This window comes from Dendrobium catenatum, unplaced genomic scaffold (genome assembly GCF_001605985.2).
Source record: "Dendrobium catenatum unplaced genomic scaffold, ASM160598v2 fragScaff_scaffold_490, whole genome shotgun sequence".
NCBI classification, from domain to species: Eukaryota; Viridiplantae; Streptophyta; class Magnoliopsida; order Asparagales; family Orchidaceae; genus Dendrobium; species Dendrobium catenatum.
Genome location: NW_021318952.1, coordinates 1,228,253 through 1,247,037, shown reverse-complemented (window position 1 = coordinate 1,247,037; position 18,785 = coordinate 1,228,253). Strand labels below are relative to the sequence as shown.

General features: G+C 36.0%; 1 protein-coding gene across 2 annotated transcripts; it reads left to right on the top strand.

The window, feature by feature from the left end:
- Nucleotides 1–362: 362 nt before the first annotated feature.
- On the top strand, nucleotides 363–14,818 carry LOC110114240 (uncharacterized protein At4g15545). 2 transcript variants are annotated; one of them, XM_020847051.2, is made up of 9 exons: nucleotides 365–770; nucleotides 863–931; nucleotides 12,312–12,368; nucleotides 12,538–12,613; nucleotides 12,678–12,770; nucleotides 12,852–13,112; nucleotides 14,017–14,059; nucleotides 14,325–14,403; nucleotides 14,550–14,818. In XM_020847051.2, exons 1-9 carry the CDS (start codon nucleotides 462–464, stop codon nucleotides 14,640–14,642), a joined length of 1,080 nt encoding a protein of 359 aa, XP_020702710.1. In that variant the 5' UTR covers nucleotides 365–461; the 3' UTR covers nucleotides 14,643–14,818. The 2 variants fall into 2 exon arrangements, with proteins under 2 accessions (XP_028550326.1, XP_020702710.1); XM_028694493.1 differs by lacking the exon at nucleotides 12,312–12,368 and having other exon boundaries at nucleotides 363–770.
- Nucleotides 14,819–18,785: the final 3,967 nt, after the last annotated feature.

The following is an 18,785-nucleotide window of genomic DNA, read 5'->3' as shown; positions in this document are numbered from 1 at the left end:
CCGGTTTTAAAAGCCTTGCCTATGATAGCTTTTAGTTAATATTATTTTGCCAGTCTAAAGAAATATTTATTAAAAAATTTGTTATAGAAAATAGTAAAAAAGCAGTCCTAATTAAAGCTTTGACGAGCATCTTCTTTGAGTAACCTGAGACATTTGATGAATTATTTCAAGAGTTTTATGATTTGTAGAATCCATTTCATGATGATGAGATGACTTGATAAACTTCATTTATGCCACATTGGGTGTTGGCTAAAAAAAAATCAATTCAGCGCCACACATCCGTGACGGCATTTCGATCGCATATTTTTCCCACGATCACAGCCCCATATCACGATTTCATCGTTATCTGACTTGGCGAAATCACCCTCAAACTCCTATCCTTTCCCTCCCAAAATTTGGCGGCACAAGGCCAAGGCAAAGAAGTAGTAGTGTAAGAGCAAAATAAGAAGGGAATCATTATCATGCCCGAAGACGAAGAACAGCTTCAACATCCCACCAATGGCGACGACACGGCGATCGGCTTCAATCTGCCGGAATCGCTCATCGCCGTTCTTCCCTCCGACCCATTCGAGCAGCTCGACTTGGCTCGGAAGATCACTTCAATCGCCCTTGCCACTCGTCTCGCGAAGCTCGAGGACGAGATTGATGGCCTCAGTCGTACCGTCTCCGATCGGGATGACCTAATCGCCAACCTCCGCGCCCACATTGAGTCCCTCGACTCCACCCTCGGCGAACTTTCTGGCCAACTCAATCGCACCCAAGAGGAGAAGGTCAGGCATGTTTATTTCTCCGTCTTTGAACTTTTCATTTTTGGGTTTTTGGTTTTTCGTCTATTTGTGATTGTGAATTGAGATTATTTCAGGAAACCCTTCTGAAAGAGAACGCTACGCTTTCTGATACCGTCAAGAAGCTGAATCGGGATGTGTCAAAAGTAAGAAGCTTGCTTTGATCTGTTCCGTTATTTTCCAGTCGTGGCTTTGTTGTTTAGAGACTGTTTGGATTCATTATTCACGCTGTATATAGTAAATCTGCTTTTAATAAATCATAAAACTCTAGATTTATTCATAGCTTTTGCATTATGAAATTTGTTTGCCTGTCAATTCTTTCAATCTGTGTTAATCCTGAAAATTGTTGGATGCATGTTAGAAATTCATTTTTAACTTAATTAATAGAATAATTGAGGTGGAATTAAACATAATTTAATAGTTTATATAGATTATTTACTTAACTAATTGATTAATCCAACCAATAAGTAACTACTAAATAATAAAAATGTTTATAAAGGACATAATTCTGCTTTAATTCAACTAATTAAAACTTAAGTGGATTTTAATAATAATAAACTTTAATTAAAAGTATAATTATATTTTAATTTTGCTAAAAAATGCTTGAATAGATTATGGATTAATTAGGCATAGTTAGACTAACTAAATATACATTTATAAGTTAGAAAAGTTACTTGACAAAGGTAATTAATAATTATTTAATTATAAAATTTGTAATTTATGGCATATTATGCTTTAATTAAGGCAATTAGTTATTAAATGTTCTAATTACATACCACACAATTCTTATATATTTACGTATATAACATTTAAATTTTAATATTTGCTTATATAACACATAAATCATATTTCTACAGCGAAATACATTATATATATATATATATATATGTTTTGATGTAATTGAGCGTTACATGAGTAACCATCAAAAGTTAAGGTGTTAGATATGTAAATACATGAACACTATGTAGCATGTATCTAGATCCCCTTAATTAAACCTATATTATTCATTCAATTATAATTTATACATTAAAATTATGGGAGAGAGTAATAGAGCATATATTATGACGTGATGCTAATGTTTTACAAAATCAATTATGGATTCAGCTAGGTAGCGTTATTATGGAGCTATACATTTGTTAAGAGGTTTGATGGAGAAGTACAGAAAGACTAAGGCAGGATTTGCATATGATATCTATTGATTTAGAGAAAGTATAATGATAAAGTCCAAAAGAAATGATGTGGAAGTTCTAGAAATGAAATGAGCTAATAATGCTTATATTCAAGTCATCAAGGATATGTATATTAGGCTTTGTTACTTATTTTCAAACAAAAAATGTGGGTCGACCAAGTATTTTCCTATTTCATTTGGATTACCTCAAGGATTAGCTTTAAGTCCATATCCTTTTGTTTAGTCATGAATGTTTTTATTAAACATTGCATGAGGAGGTACCCTGGTGCATGATGTTTGCTAATAATATTCTCCATGTTGATAAGACTAGAGAGGGAGTTAAAGAAAAACTTGAATTATGGAGGTCAATATTAGAGTTTAAGATTTTTGTTTGAGTAGATATAAAATTGAATATATAGTGTAATTTTAATAGTAATAGATCTAGTAGTGGATGTTGACATTGGAGAATCAAATCATTAAAAAGAGTGCATATTTTAGATATATGAGTGTTGACCTTTATATAAAGAACAAAAAAGAGGAGCATAAATCCCGCATAGTACCAATTCGGCGTCGCTCCATTCGCTTCTCTTCAAATCCTGCATGGTACCAATTCGGCGTCGCTCCATTCGCTTCTCCTCAAATCCTGCATAAATCATGCTATTCAGTCGCCTCGACGTCGCTGCACTCGATTGATAAAAGGGAGATGAGAACGAGCTTTCGGCTCTTTCACAACCACGACTACACAAGCCGCAAAGCCCCTTCACTTCTTAGCCCCCTTTTGCCAACTCCAATAACCCATAACCTCAAACCTATACTCTATTCCACAAGCTCCTATTATATACTGTAATAAATTTGAACTCAAGCACTATGATTTTGATAACAACAAACATTATTATTTCCATACTGCTATTTTCTATTAATTGTTATTATTAAATATCTATTTTGTTATCTTACTCACTAAAATTTTAGGTTTCTTAGTTCACTTGTAATTTTAATCAGTTCAAGATTTTGTAGATTAATTAAGGTTTTTTTTGGACATCATTTAAGGCAAACTCACACACAACGCATACACAAAGACTCGAACCCAAAACCTCTTAGTTGGAAGCATAAGCTCTCAACCAACAAGCCAAGGTGAGCTGTGTAGATTAATTAAGGTTGAGTCTGTTTATAATTTAAATTTAGGGGGATTTACATACATATCACTTTATTTTATGCTATTTATATATCTAACACCTAAAATATTAATATTACATATCTACCACTCATAAAAAAAATTGAGTACATGGAATGAAATATTACAGTTTATAAGATGGTATAAATGGTAGAAATGAATTATGTGAGTGGTATATTTGATATTAAAATTGTATATGGGTGGTAAGAATATAGTACTAATATTTTGTGTGGTATGTATGTAAATTTGCTTAAATTTTAATGTACTTTTATCTTTTGAGTCATACGGTGATATGCTGACGACCTTCTGGTTTTTGGAAATGCTTCTATGCATAATGCTGCTATTTTGTTAAATGCGCTGAATTCCTTTGCTGAAGCCATTGGTCTTTATATTAACAATACCAAATGTTCAATTCTATTCTCCTTCAACTCGCCTCTTGCTGAGGATATCAATCTTTTGATGGGCTTTCTTAGAGCTAATGGCTCTCTTACCTATCTCCACCAAGAAGCTTAATTCTACTCACTTCCTTCCACTACTGAGTAAACTTCTTACTCTACTTGCTGGCTAGAAAAATCACTTTTTGTCTTTTGCAGGGAGACTTCAATTCTTAAAATTTTCAATTGCAAACACGCTTGCATACTGGATTAGAGGTTCTATCATACCAAAAGCTGTTTACAAAATGATTGACAAAATGTGTTCAAGGTTCTTGTTTCACGGGTCCACTGATTTGAAGAAGCTACACCTTATTGCCTGGAATAAAACCTGTCTTCCAAAATGCTTTGGGGGGTTGGGTATTCCTAGCATAGACTCTCTTTACTACGCTGATGCTTGCTCTTTTATCTGGAGACTATATAATCAGGATTCTATGCTTGCTATGTGGATGAGACAAAATTACCAGTCCCCTTGGAAACAGGCGCATTCTAAAGCCTCTAAATTTTGGAAGACAATATGTAAAACTGCTGTAAACATCCAAGATAGTGTTACTTTCTATGTTGGTAGTGAAAATTGCCATCTATCTATGTTTTGGGACCCTTGGTGTCTGGGAAAACCATTAGAAGAGGTTATCTCTCATATATCCCCTTCTCCTGCTGTGGTCAAAGATTTTATAACAAATGGTGTTTGGAATGTTCCTGAGAATTGGGGTTTGGTTGCTGTTAATCATATAAGGAAGGTGCCAATTTTTAATAATCCTTGCCAAGCCATCTCTTGGGCTGGTAATGATAAGGCTTGTTTTAAAACTTTATATTTACATTATTATCGGGATTTACAGCCTGTTGCTTGGTATCCTTATGTTTGGCACAAACGTTATGCACTCCGTTATTCCTCTTTTGCTTGGATGGCTATTTTGGGAGGGCTTAAAACTACTGAAGCTTTGTTTATTAGGAACATTATGGTTGGCAGGGAATGTTCCCTATGCTCTGTTGGGGAAGATAGTATTAGCCATATCTCTCTTCAATGTGATTACACGTTCAAGATTGTTAGACACCTTCTACCTGCTTTGAATGAGTTTTTGCTTATGCCCACTATGATACAATGCTTTGAATTTTTTAATGATTAGGCCGGTATTAGCACTACACAAAATAATTTTTGCTTTCTAGTGCTTTGCTACTCTATCTACCTTATTTGGAGGGAAAGGAATGACAGGCGGTTTGGATCGAATCAGGCTATTGTAAATGCCATCATACAAAAGATTGTGACAGTTGTAAGAGCAAAATCGTTAAAATGAGAAAATGTAGAAAGGTTGAAGCAAGATTTTCCAAGGTGTTTTAGCTCCGGGAGCAGGTCTTGGGAGTAATAAGAATTCAATTTTGTCTTTGGATTCTTATTTGCTCTCACCGGACGATGATGACTGAAATTAGCTTTTATCCTCTCCCTTTGGATGGCCAGCTTATTCTGACTTGCCTGTTTATGCTGTATGGGGCCCTTTTTGGCAACTTGGGGAGTTTTTTGTTTATTGCTCCCTATGGATGGCTGTCTGTTTTCTATTTATTCAACTGGAGGATTTTCTACGATCTGAGGAATTTTCTGGCAACCGGGGAGAGCCTTTGGCTGCTGCTTCTTTGATTTTATTCGGGCTAATGTTGATCCAGATTCTGGAGATTCATTATTGCCCGGTTTGCTGATCTCTTATTATTTCTGAGTCCGATTTGACCTTTTTGATCCTTTTGGATTGATTCTATTTTAGGTGTTGAAATTGTAATTTTTACAGGTTTTGTATTTTCTGTAACTGTTACCATTTAATAGAAGGGCAAAGCCCCAAATTTTCCAAAAAAAAAAGTCATACGATGATACTGCGGATAGGACTGTAGCAGCTAAATCTCTTTATTTGCAATTAGATTTTACACTTGTATAATTTGCAATCTGATGTGCCTTGGTATTAAAAACAGCAACAAACTCCATGGTATTACACAAAAACATATTTTTAATGATAAAAAATCAAATACGAACAAAGCAAGATATAATGATCCTCTTTCGAAAGGACCTTCTCTCTGAAACCCTAGATGTCGTTAGAATCCTTCATAAAAAGAAAACTACAACACTCTCAAATCAAATTCTTCATCCAAACATAATATAAATCCTACTACTTATAGCAAATAATAAACTAACAAATTCCAAAACAGCCCTCCCCCAATTTCCTCTCAAATCAGCCCCCAAATCAACTATCTTTAATTAGAAAATGTAGGAAGATGTGTAGAATGTTCTGTACAGCTAAGTGACAGCTCAGCATCATTAACTAATCATGTGATTAGTTAGAATGTAAACCTATAAATATGTACTAAGTATCAAACTGAGTACATCACAAGAAAATTACTTTTGCCTTATTTCTCTGTTTCTCTGTTTCATTTCTATTCTTTTGCAAAACTCACATGGTATCAGAGCGTTGAAATTTCTTTTTCCGCTGTTTCTCAAGATCGTTTCAAGATCTTCGTTCTTTTCTTCCAAGATCGTCATCGTATCTTCTTGAAATCATGAATCCTTCAAATGACTCTTCCACCGCTCAGTCTGCAAATGCTAATACTGATGTCGCCGGAGCTTTTCTTGAAAGCACGGTCATCCCATCACAGCTTAAATTTTTGATGTCCAATATCAAAAATATTATCGCAAATCCGTTGTCTGCTGAGAATCATCCAACCTGGAAGTCTCAGGTAATAAAACTGTTCCGGGCGAATGGTTTTGAAGGATTTTTAGATGGTTCTTGCGTTTGTCCTGTTAAATACAGCAAGAATGCAGCTGGAGTTACAGTTCAGAATCCGGATTACAACACCTGGGTTTTAATTGATCAGAATCTAGCAGCGTCTTTGTATTCCGTCGTGTCTCAGAATCTTTTGCCGTATGTCTTGAATCTTGATCATTGTACAGATATATGGCAAACTCTTGGTCGTCGTCTTCAATCGACGACACGATCAAGAATTATGCAGATTAAAAATGAACTGCAACATTGTTCTATGAAAGAACAATCCATGGCGCAGTATCTATTGGAGATCAAAGCAAAGGTCGATGCACTCGCTGCAGCTGGTGTCTCACTTGATTCTGAAGAAATTATTCATCATACTCTCAATGGTTTGCCGAATTCATATCAGGCGTTTAAAACAGCTATAAGAACCAATTTACAACCACTGGCATTGGATGATTTGTACACTTTACTGTGTAGTGAGGAGCTGAATTTGTCTCATGAAGTAACAAAAGATTTGCAATCTCTGCAAATCTCTGGAAATGATACCGCGTTAGCCGCATCCAGGGGTCGAGGTCGCGGTAGATCAAGTCGAGGCCGCTCTTCAAATGGTAACAGGTCTGCAAATGCATCCCGTGGTGGAAGAGCTCCGAGAACAAATGCTATATGCCAGATTTGTGGCAAACAAGGACATACCGCGGTTCGTTGTTGGTATAGACATGATCAGCAGTATTCGTCTGATCCGCCGAGCTCTGCTTTGTTTTCTCAAACAAATACTACGACAACGTCTCCGGAGTGGTATTTAGATAGTGGTGCTTCTTCACACTTAACCACTGATTCCAGCTTTATTCAGACACCCAAATCATATCATGGAAACAATCAAGTTGTACTGGGCAATGGGCAACAGCTCTCAATTCAACATACTGGCAATGGGCTTCTTCCTACTCCCACAGGTAGCTTACAATTATCCAAATTAAATCATGTTCCAAATCTTTCCTTCAACTTGTTATCCGTATATCGTCTTACTTCTGATAACAATTGTGACATTTCTTTTTCTTCAAATGGTTATGTCATAAAGGATCGGATAACCCAGAAGCCTCTTCTTCAGGGTCCGTGTATTAACGGACTGTATCCTCTATGTGGTCGACCAAGAATATTGTCTTCTTCCAATAATCTTGCTCTCATTTCTGTTCAGCATGTTCCAGATCTTTGGCATCGGCGTTTGGGACATCCGTCTCATGCTACTTTAGCATATCTTTGTAATCAAAATCTCGGGATATCATGTTCTGTTAACTCTTCTTGTAGTGTCTGTCGTATGGCCAAGAGTCATCGACTTCCTTTTGTTCGGTCTCAAACACAGTGTATGCAGAAATTTCATCTTATACACTCTGATGTTTGGGGACCATCGCCTACGTCTTCAAATTGTGGTTTTCGGTATTATGTTTCGTTTATAGATGATTGTACCAAATTCACTTGGGTATATCCTCTGTTACGAAAATCTGATACTTTTTCTAAATTTTTTGAGTTCAAGAAAATGATTGAATGTCAATTCAATGCTCATATTCATATTCTAAGGACCGATGGAGGAGGTGAGTTTGTTAATGCTCATTTTAATTCTTATCTTAAGCATTGTGGCATAATACATCAGTTCACATGTCCCTATACTCCTGCTCAAAATGGTATTGCTGAGCGAAAGCATCGCCATTTAGTTGAAACACTTCGGTCGCTTCTTGTTGAAGCATCTCTTCCTCAGTTTTTATGGGTAGAAGCCTTATATACTTCTGCTTATTTAATAAATCGGCTTCCTTCTGTTAATACTCAAAATATGTCTCCTTATGAATTGTTATATGGTCAAATTCCCAAATATGATCATTTGAAAGCTTTTGGATGTCTTTGTTTTCCATGGCTTCGTCCATATACTTCTAATAAATTTTCATCTTTATCTAAATCATGTGTTTTCATTGGTTATGCCACCTCACAAAAAGGTTATCGGTGCTTTGATCCTACTACAAACAAAGTGTACACGTCTCGTCATGTTGTTTTTGATGAGGCGGTTTATCCTTTTGCTCAACAAACAAATTTATCTCAAGTCCAGGTTGTTTCTAAAAATATACAACCTTTGCTGCTTGTTCCGGCTTCAGGGTTACCACATAATATTGCTTCATCTCAAGTCTTGATGCCGTCTCATGAATCTCGGCCTCAATCCATGTCTGTTACAAACACTTCCACAAATTCTGTTGTCAATACTCCATCGGGATCTTCTTTATTGCCCTCTCAGTTGCCAATTGTTTCGGAGAAGCTTAATGCTCATCCCATGCAGACAAGATTGCGAAGTGGTATTGTTAAGCCAAAACAGATTTTCAATTTGTCTCATACAATTCAAACGGCTGATCCTAAGAATTATCAGCAAGCTTCGAAGTTACCTCATTGGCGTATGGCTATGTCTACTGAATTTCAAGCCCTTCAATCAAAGGGTACTTGGGAGCTAGTTCCACCGGATTCTACTCAAAATGTATTGGGTTGTCGCTGGATTTATCGTACAAAGTTGAATTCAGACGGGACAGTAGCAAGATACAAGGCTCGGCTTGTAGCTCAAGGATATAATCAAGAATATGGTCTTGATTATTATGAAACATTTAGTCCAGTTGCAAAGATGCCCACGGTTCGTGTTCTTATTTTAGTTGCACTACATTATAATTGGAAAATTGTTCAACTTGATATTTCCAATGCTTTTCTTCATGGTCCTCTCTCGGAGACTGTTTTTATGCGACAACCATCTGGGTTTGCTGATCAAAATCATCCACATTATGTTTGTCGTTTAAAGAAAGCAATTTATGGACTTAAACAATCCCCGCGACAATGGTATGCTACATTGTCTCAACATTTGCTCAAATTTGGTTTCAAAATAAGTGCAGCTGATCCTTCTCTCATGGTTTATCATTCTGGTTCAGTTTCTTTATATATACTCATCTATGTAGATGATATTTTGTTAACCGGAAACAATCAAACCACTATAAATGAGCTTCTTCTTAGCTTACAGAAACAGTTTTCGATGAAAAATCTGGGACAATTGTCTCAGTTTTTGGGAATCCAAGTATCTACAACTCAGTATGGAATGCATTTGAGCCAAACTTTATATGCTAAGCAGATATTGGAAAAAGCTGGTATGACCGGTTCGAAACCTGTGGCTACTCCAAGTGTTTACAAGCCGTCAGCTGTAACAGCTACAGAAGCTGAATTTGAAAATCCTCAGCTTTATAGACAATTGGCTGGTTCGTTGCAATATTTGACACTAACCCGACCGGATATCACGTTTGCAGTACAACAAGTGTGTCAATATATGCATAAACCACTTATATCTCATTTTCATAATCTTAAAAGATTATTGAGGTATATTCAAGGAACACTTGATCAAGGTTTGCCATTATACAAAGATGAGCTCAAATTACATAGTTATACTGATTCAGATTGGGCGGGAGATTCAACAGACAGGAAATCAGTTACAGGTTATTGCAATTTTTTGGGAAATTCGCTCATATCATGGCAAGCAAAGAAGCAATCAACTGTTGCAAGATCATCTACAGAAGCTGAATATAGAGCATTGGCAACGGCAGCTTCCGAAATTATATGGCTGAGAAGGTTACTGGCTGATTTTCGGATTTCTTCATTAGAACCTACTCCCGTATTTTGTGACAACACTTCTGCAATTGCATTGGCAAATAATCCTGTTTTTCATGCTCGAACAAAGCATATTGAAGTAGATTGTCATTTTATTAGAGAATGTATTCAATCTCAACAAATAATTGTACATCATATAAGTACTAAGGATCAGATAGCTGAAATTGTAATTTTTACAGGTTTTGTATTTTCTGTAACTGCTACCATTTAATAGAAGGGCAAAGCCCCAAATTTTCCAAAAAAAAAAAAAAAAAAAGTCATACGGTGATACTGCGGATAGGACTGTAGCAGCGGCGGGTATGGCTTCGGCAGGGATTTGCGGGATGGGGTCGGTCGAAGCCTCAAAGGAGCTCAAGAGGATCTCACAACTGATTGGAGAGGAGGCGGGCTGGACGGAAGAGCTGCGGGAAGGAGCTAGGGCAGAGGTCGTCGAGTGGAGTTTGCGAACAGAGGCCGGCGTCTGATGCAGGTTCGGGCTTTAGTTTGGGAAGAGCAGGTGGTTGGAGATGCTTGGTCGGCTTGGAGGCGGGGCTGCTGTTAAGGTTTGTATGTGACAAGGTAAGTCGAAGGTAGTGGTTGGTATGCTTGTGGTATGCTTGCAGCTGGCGTTGGCTAGGGATGGAGAGGTTACAAGTAGAGGCTGAGAGGGTCGGGCTAGGTCTTCGGCTTGATCTTGACTGGCGGAGAGATGAAGGTTAGAAAGGGAGTAGGCTTGTGAGGGATTTCGGAAGACAGCGACGGCAAGGGATGGAATTTGCGACTACTATGGAGGTCAGATGGAGGTTATGTCGAATGGAGAGCTTGAAGTCGGCGGGCAAGTAGGAGTTTGTTGCTGGTGTGGAGGTCGAAGGAGGAAGGGGAGTCGGCGGCTTTCGGCTGCTTGGATTCGCAGGAGGAGATCACAAGCGGGTCTGTGGGAAGGAAGGGGAGGTCCGACCGTTGGAGCTTTGACGGGATCAAGAGGAAGACGGGTTGCAGCTCTCGGATCGTGGAGGCTTGCGATGGGAAAGGATTTCTGTGGGGTTCGGCTGTGTGTGGAAGAAGCCGAGAAGGCTTGAGTTCGCTCTCCTTTTAACGACGCAAGCAGGGCAAGAAACGAGACGATCTCGTGGGATATCTGGACTGCTTCGGCGCCATTTCCAGGAAAAATTATTAGGTGCGGGTCCGCACAAGTATTGGGAGCACCCGCCAATGCTTGTTGCGGACGGTGATCCCTATCCGCACTCCGCACCTAATAATCTCTCAATTTGCAGAGATAGGATTGTAGCAGCGGCGGGTCTTCGGCGGGATTTGTGGGATGGGTAGCCGGCTTCTCAGGTATTTTATTTTTTAATTTTTTGCTTTTGCTTTAGAGGTCAACAAGAATCATTAGACTTGAACGGATAATGGATAACATGTTTTATTTAATGCCAATAAGTAGGAGCGAAATCAGTCTTAATTTTGAGGCGGGCGAGGGGGGGACAAATTTATAAGTAACTGTTGGTGTTGCCTTGAATTTGGCTGGACCCTTAAAAATAGTGATAAAAAAAAAGATCTCTAAAGAAATCTTTTAGCTATCAAAAATAACTAAGACCTCTAAATAAAAAAGGAAATTTGATATTTGTTTATATTCTTGATCGTCGTATGTTTCGCAGATATGTTGAGGGTCCAAGGTGGTAGCACCCCTTGGCGCTGTTCAAGCCTGTCTAAAGAGATATTTTTGAAATAAAATGATGAATTCTCTTTACTATTTCTCTTTGTATTTGGTCATCTTTATCTAACCATAACACCTCTATACAATGTGTTTGATTATGCTGGGAGCAATTGCCTAAAATCATAGTATTTTAAAACTTTTAGGAGGGTAATGACCTAAAACCCTTGTAATAAAGACTAAAAAATAGACGAATGGGGACAAATTACGTAAAGAATCATGTAATAAATTTTTTTTTTAGTCGGGCAATTTGCCCCACGAGCACGGAGGGGATCTGCCCCTGTCGGTAAGCCTTTAATTTACTTTTACATACGAAATATGTTGATGAAGAGATTAACACAAATGGAATTCGACTTAAGTAGACGTAGTATTTGTGCTGGAACTTTTTTAATTCATTTCTCTTTTATTTTTTGACCTTCTCTCAAACTTCTGTTGGTCTTCTTCAATGTTCCAACCAAATCACCACGCCACAAAACAACTACCGTTTGATACAGTTTGGATGACTGTTTTCAATTGTTGTATCATCTATGTTGTATGTGCACAGTAGCATTAGACATATCCGTTCACATAACTACTTTTTGCAAACCTTTTCTAGTTGATGGGCATTCCTGTGTTTTCTTTTTTAATAATTTATATGATTTTGCTAGTTGGAAGTGTTCAAGAAAACCCTGATGCAGTCACTTAAAGAAGAAGATGAAAGTTCTGTGAGTTATCCTATCCGAGAATATTGTTGTCATATGTTCCCCTTTTCCAACTTTCATTCTTGCTTTGATATTAAGTATGATGATTTGATTTTTTATATCCATATCCAACTTTGAAGATTTATCTCTTTTTGTTAAGCTTTGGCTCTCTAACTAAACCCATTTTCTATAGCAAGTTGGAGCTTCTAGGATGGCCCAGATGCAGATTTCAAAAGCATCAAGTTTTCCATCTCGATCTCACCTGGGAGGTATGAATAGTAATCTTAATCGTTAACTTTATTAATGTTTTAACAAATTTACTCGTTTTATCAGAAGAGGATTCTTCGAATCGAACTCCAAAGTTATTTTCCACATCAGAAACTGGCTACGGAATTTCTAATGATGGTGATTATAGTGATGTGGATGGTAAGATCGCACTTTTCCTGGAATTAAGGGTGCAAGTGACTTTCTCATAAGCACTTCCTGTTGTGTTCACGAAATTTGCAGCTTCTGAACATGGAACATTACGTGGATTTGATTTACCATCACATGGCGGAACACCAAGGCTTACTCCTCCAGGATCTCCTCCTAAGATAACGGTAGGGTTAACATCAAAAAGGCTTTCCCGACCAATATCTCCAAGAAGACATTCCATTTCTGTTACCTCCACAAGAAACATGGTTGACGATAGGTCGGGAATGTTTTCATCAATGCCAGCGACCCAAAACAGCTCTATTACTTCTCCATTTGACGCAGGAGCACAAACAGGTGAGCATTCGTGATGCATTTGACAGATATCTTATCGATATGATTAACAGTCTTAAATCGTCCAGAAAAGTAAAATATATCAGAAGACAAAAGTTTGAAAGCTTAAATCAAAACAAGTCTGTCTTACACTGAAATTTTATGATATTCTTCAGAAAATATGCTTTAATGAGGGATATATTTGGATATTTGGTATTTCATTCTATTTTGAATAATAAACATTATAATCTTTACCATACAAATAAACTCTATTTGGTAAATTCTTTTGTTGGCCTACATAATCAGAAGTCCAAAGCTTGAAAGCTTTAGTAAAGAAATTTAAAAAAAAAAAAAAAAAACAAGGGAAGATTGATGATTTTCCTTGGATGCTTATGCTTTGATAAGCCGGATACTAAGATAATCATGAAGTTTTTATTATCTTTATCGTGCAAGTAAACTGCTCCTAGATTTTATGTACGTTTTTAGTGTTCAAAGAAAATTATTTGTTAGAAAGATTAGCTCCATGTCTGTAATGTAAATACATGTTTTTTATATTTTTCATTGTATGCTATCATTTTTAATTTTCTCATCAAATACCATGTTACTGATGGTTCAAATATACATTTTGGAGCCCTCATGAAGTCATTTGGAAGTGATAGCTTGTTGTTCTATAACTAGCAGCGAATGCGTATCATCCAGGAATTGGTTTGGTGCAGCAGCCCCTTTCCTAGTAGTTCATTTTTTGATCTTCTTGTAATAACTTCTCCTTTTCTGCCATTTTTCATAAAGTGAAAAACTTTAAATGTTCCTAGTTTTTTGAACACTTGCAAAGTTATTGATCAACTATCAGATACAAATTTTGATCAACTATTAGAAAATTCAAACTACTAATTCTCGCTCATTTAATTCTCTGTGTGATTTGTTTCAGGACGAACCAGGGTTGATGGAAAAGAGTTTTTTCGTCAAGTTCGGTATGCCGGTGATAATGAAATTTCTTAAATATATTTTTTCTTTTCTTTCAAATAAGAATGATTTTTTTTTATCAGAATATCTTGATAAAAATTTAGTTAGAACCAGTCTTAAAACTATTAAATTTTCTCTTAGATGATCATAATATATGAATAATTAGTCAAAATTTAGTATAAACTCATCATAAAACCAATGTAATTATCCTCTTTGTCATCCTTCCTCATTCGAGTATAATGAACCTATTTGGATTCGCTTTGTTCTGTTCAGGAACCGCTTATCTTCTGAGCAGTTCAGTGCATTTCTAGCCAATGTCAAAGAACTAAACTCACATAATCAAACAAGAGGGGTATGCAAATTTCATTTTTCTGCTACTTCGAGTTCTTAGCTCCACTGCTTTCTATTTTTTAAATTCATTTTTCTGCTATCTCGAGTTCTTAATTATTTAAGTGTTTACTATTTTTTCCAATATTATTAATGTAACCACTCATTTAGGAAACTCTGCGCATGACTGATGAGATTTTTGGTCCTGATAACAAAGATCTGTACACAATCTTTGAGGGACTTATTACCCGCAACCTTCATTGATATGTAAGGCAGTGGTATTGGTTTTTTTACTTAAATAGGCAGGTTGTAATAAAAAAATGGCTACTAGCTGTTTTATTTTATTTTATTGTCTGTTAGACAAATTGTCTATTAGGGTTCATTTGGTTTCTTGTAGATTAAAAAACTATATTTGAAATTGGTGATTTCACATTTATTCATTTTATGTGTGGAAAAATAATTTTTTTTTAAAATAAAAATATTTGTAAGGTTTAAACTTCTTTTGGTTTTCATCTACATCAAAGCAAATTAAGTTAAAAAAATTACGATTTTTATAATAAATTTTAACTTTAAGCAACCAGATGAGCTCTTATTATATTACAATTTTATTCTTTTTGAAAAAGGGTAAGTGGAGTAGACTTGTCAATAATTTTAGTTTTCAATAATTTACCTGACTTGTCAATCTGATCTAAAAAAATTCTGATTTGAGTTAAGCTCAGGTTAGGTTTTTCAATCTTTTAATTAAATAATTTGGGTTTGGGTTGGCCCATGAATTTGTTTTTGATCTGAAAATAATATTTAATATTATTTTCTTAATTTATTTTACATGTGAATATAATCTTATTATTATTTTTATCAAATATTATAAATTTTATAATTAATAAGTTATACTTTTTTAACAAAAAAATGGGTCAAATTTGGATCATTCAGATTGCTAGCGAGCTGAGTTTGGGTTGATATTTTGGACTTTTTTATCAAATGAGTCGGATTTGAATTGATTGAATTTGGGTCGGATCAATTTTGTTGATATGGGAATCTTTTTTATCTAGAAAAAATAAATGTCTAAAAAAAGAAATTCGAAAGTTGGTTTGATTTTAAATACAATTTTAAAGCAGGATGAACTTTGACCATTTTCGTAAGTATTTCTTGTTGATGATTATTATATGGTTTAATTGAATACTTTAGTTAAAATATCTGCTACTTAAATCGTTCTAATACATAGGTTGATATTTTTCAATAATGTATTCTTTTTCTAATGGATCGTTCAAAAGATATCTATCAAGGTATGCCAAGGGTTCTCGCACTGGAAAGGAATTCTCTTTGGGGAAACTCACTTAGAACCATCAAAGAAACTCATGTGAGGAGATCAACAAGCTCTATTCACCTAAGCATACTAAGGAGCTCGCCTTGCATTAGGCTAATCGGAGATTCCTTATTGAATCGCTACTCACCATTTCCTCACTGATTGGCTCTTCTTTAGAACATTTGAGCTCTCCTAGCTTAGCTATAGGAAAGCATCTACTAAGAGAACTTACACAATTTAGTTACTACTTGTTAGCTTAAAGCTCTTCATTCCCGCAACATCTCGCTCGCCCTTCTCCTTAGGGAGGCCTAAGATCTTCCACCTAGAGATCAATCATGCTCGACCACTCGCTAAGGGGCTCACTCGTAGAGTCAACTTGTCACCACCTAGCTCCCCCAAAGAGAGCTTGCATGTTCACTCCATCCTCCTCCAGCTAATTAGGAGGCGATACATGTCTAGATTAACATGTAGCATTGCACGGGTATTCTAAGAAGCTTGTAATTTTTTTTTTACTTTTTTCTTTGTATAGCTTTATCTATAGCCCTTAGAACTATAGAAATAAGAGGTGATGATGAACCGTTTAAGGGACCCTTGAATTTTCTCTAATAGTAGATAGTATGCCAATTTGAGATCTATATTTTTTTTCTCCAATCTCTTTCTATTCTCTTTGCACTCTCCATTCTTATATATGTGCTCTAGCTCATCGGATTAACTTATCAAGCTTATATGATATTATGCAAGTGAACGTGTCATTCAAGTAATATTGTGATGAATGAGTGTCATTCCTTAGAGGAGTCAGATTTTTATTTTTAATTTGTTAAGTACTAATTTTTATATTTCACCAATTTATCTTACCATAATCATAATTTTTTGCATGTTTGTAACATGGAAATTTACAACACTCACTAGGGCTTTTCTAATTTTTATAAATTGTTTGAATTTATGACTGATATGGCACTTATATATATGTAGAACTTGTCTTTTGAATTTAATTGCAAGTAAAAGCAAATTTAAATTCTCTTGTCTCTATCAAGCTCATTGGAATTCTAATGAAGTATATGAAGTGTACTCTACGCTAATCATCCACTTCACCACACGAGTTATATTTCCTTAAAGGATTCCTAAACCCTAAGAAATCATGTCTATATTCTTATAGTTTTGTTCATTTGTTCCACTACACCCCCATTAAAGCTATAGATCAAACTAGGTTTTAAATTAATGATTGACCATTCCACTACTAAATTATAAATCAGGAATCATGAAATAATTATTTATTCCATTTATAAACTTAGTCCTATTCTACATAATGTATAATTGCCACGTTAGAACATAAATCCAAACATAAAAATCTAGCCTCTACTTTGCATGATAAACAAAACACAAGTCATGATTGTAATTAAAGAACATAATAGAAGTTAAAGAGTAGAGAAATACAACTTGAAATCAATGCTTGAAATAAGTTTTTCCTCACAAAAATATGAGTCTTGCACTTCCATACTATCTCCTTAAGTATAAAAGTTACAAACCAAAAGACAGTACTAGTGCTCCCTCCCCAAATGCCCTCCTCTCAAAAAAGTAGATCATCGATTTATAGATGGTTAGTTTGGCCTACAATAATGAGGTGCTAGTATGGTAGCATTATGACTCTTTATGTAAATCATCAAATCTCTTTGGATATAACTAGCAACTGTGGTGCTAAGGTGTTTTTGTGCTACTTTGGCTGCTATGGAGATTTGGCATTATGGTGCTATAGTTCCAAATGATCAAGTGTAGCAATACCAAGTCAACCTAGGTTAACCAATCAACTTTAAGGGCATTTAAACATGTATTTCAAACCAAATGAGTTCCTCATTGCATGAGACATTTTCCAATAAGTCTAAAATGTCATTACGAATTGTTTGGACCCAACCTAAATCCCTGGTTAAACCTAGTTGACCAAGTCAAGCATGCCTGGCCAAAATCCTACTTACACCTTTCAAAAATTCAAAATCAATGCTCTAGACTTTGCCAACCCAAATTAACCTATGGGGACTATCCATTGGGACCCTAAGGGTCACCCAAGAAAGTTTGAGCCCATGGGCCCACCTAGTTTATCCACATGGGTTGAACCAAGTAAACCCAAAGTGGTTTTCTTGAGCTAAAATCCAATCCTTATGAAATTAAATTGCATCAATGCTTTCACTAGGTGTCCCTTGACCCATTGCATTTAACCCAGTAAGCCCAGCCTATGGGTTAACCTAGGTCAATCAATTGGGCTAACCCAAACCTTCAAAAACCTAAATCTTGTGCCCATTGCTAACCCAGCCCACATTAAATCTTATAACTAGTTGAATTTCATTCTAGAATATTCATTTCACTTACCATGTTAATCCCTTATCATGTGGGCAGCTGATGTGGCAAGATTGCTCAAAATAATCTCCAAATAACGATTGGTTTAGTTATAACTTCTTGAAAACTGAATCACATGGGCTGTCCTTTTTTAGGTGAGTTTCTTAGCTCCTATTGGTTAGTCCCTAACTATTTTGACTGCTAAGGTGGTTTGGACTTGGCCACAATCAAGTCTATATATAATTTTCTCTCTCCTATAAATACCCTTATTTTTTTAATAGGATTGGTTATTTGCATCCATAAGCCTCATAGCAACTCCTCAAGTCTCCCTCAAGCATTCCCCAACCTTATTCAGTTCCTTGAAAAGTTCAAGTGAGGAGTTCCAGGAAATAAGAGAGAAAATCTTCTCACTTGAGCAACTTTCCATCTAGTAGATTTCAAGGCTTGAGGTCTTCAAAGAAAATCTAGAATACCTCTCCAGGAGTCTATAGAGCCTAAGAACAAGGGATTTCATTATCTGGATTGAGGTATTTGCCCAACCCTAGTTTAAAACTTTATTTGAAAATAACTTATAAGCCCCTCTATGGGTTTTACCTATATATATATATATATTGATACGTCCTCAAAAAATTATTTGGATCGGGCACAAATCTCGATGCAAAATCAAGTTGGAAACTTCAAAAATTATTTTGGAGGAACTCCGATTTCAACAAACTTACAGTCGAACTGAGCGTCTCAAAAATACGAACCCAACGACACCAAATTTGACTCAATCC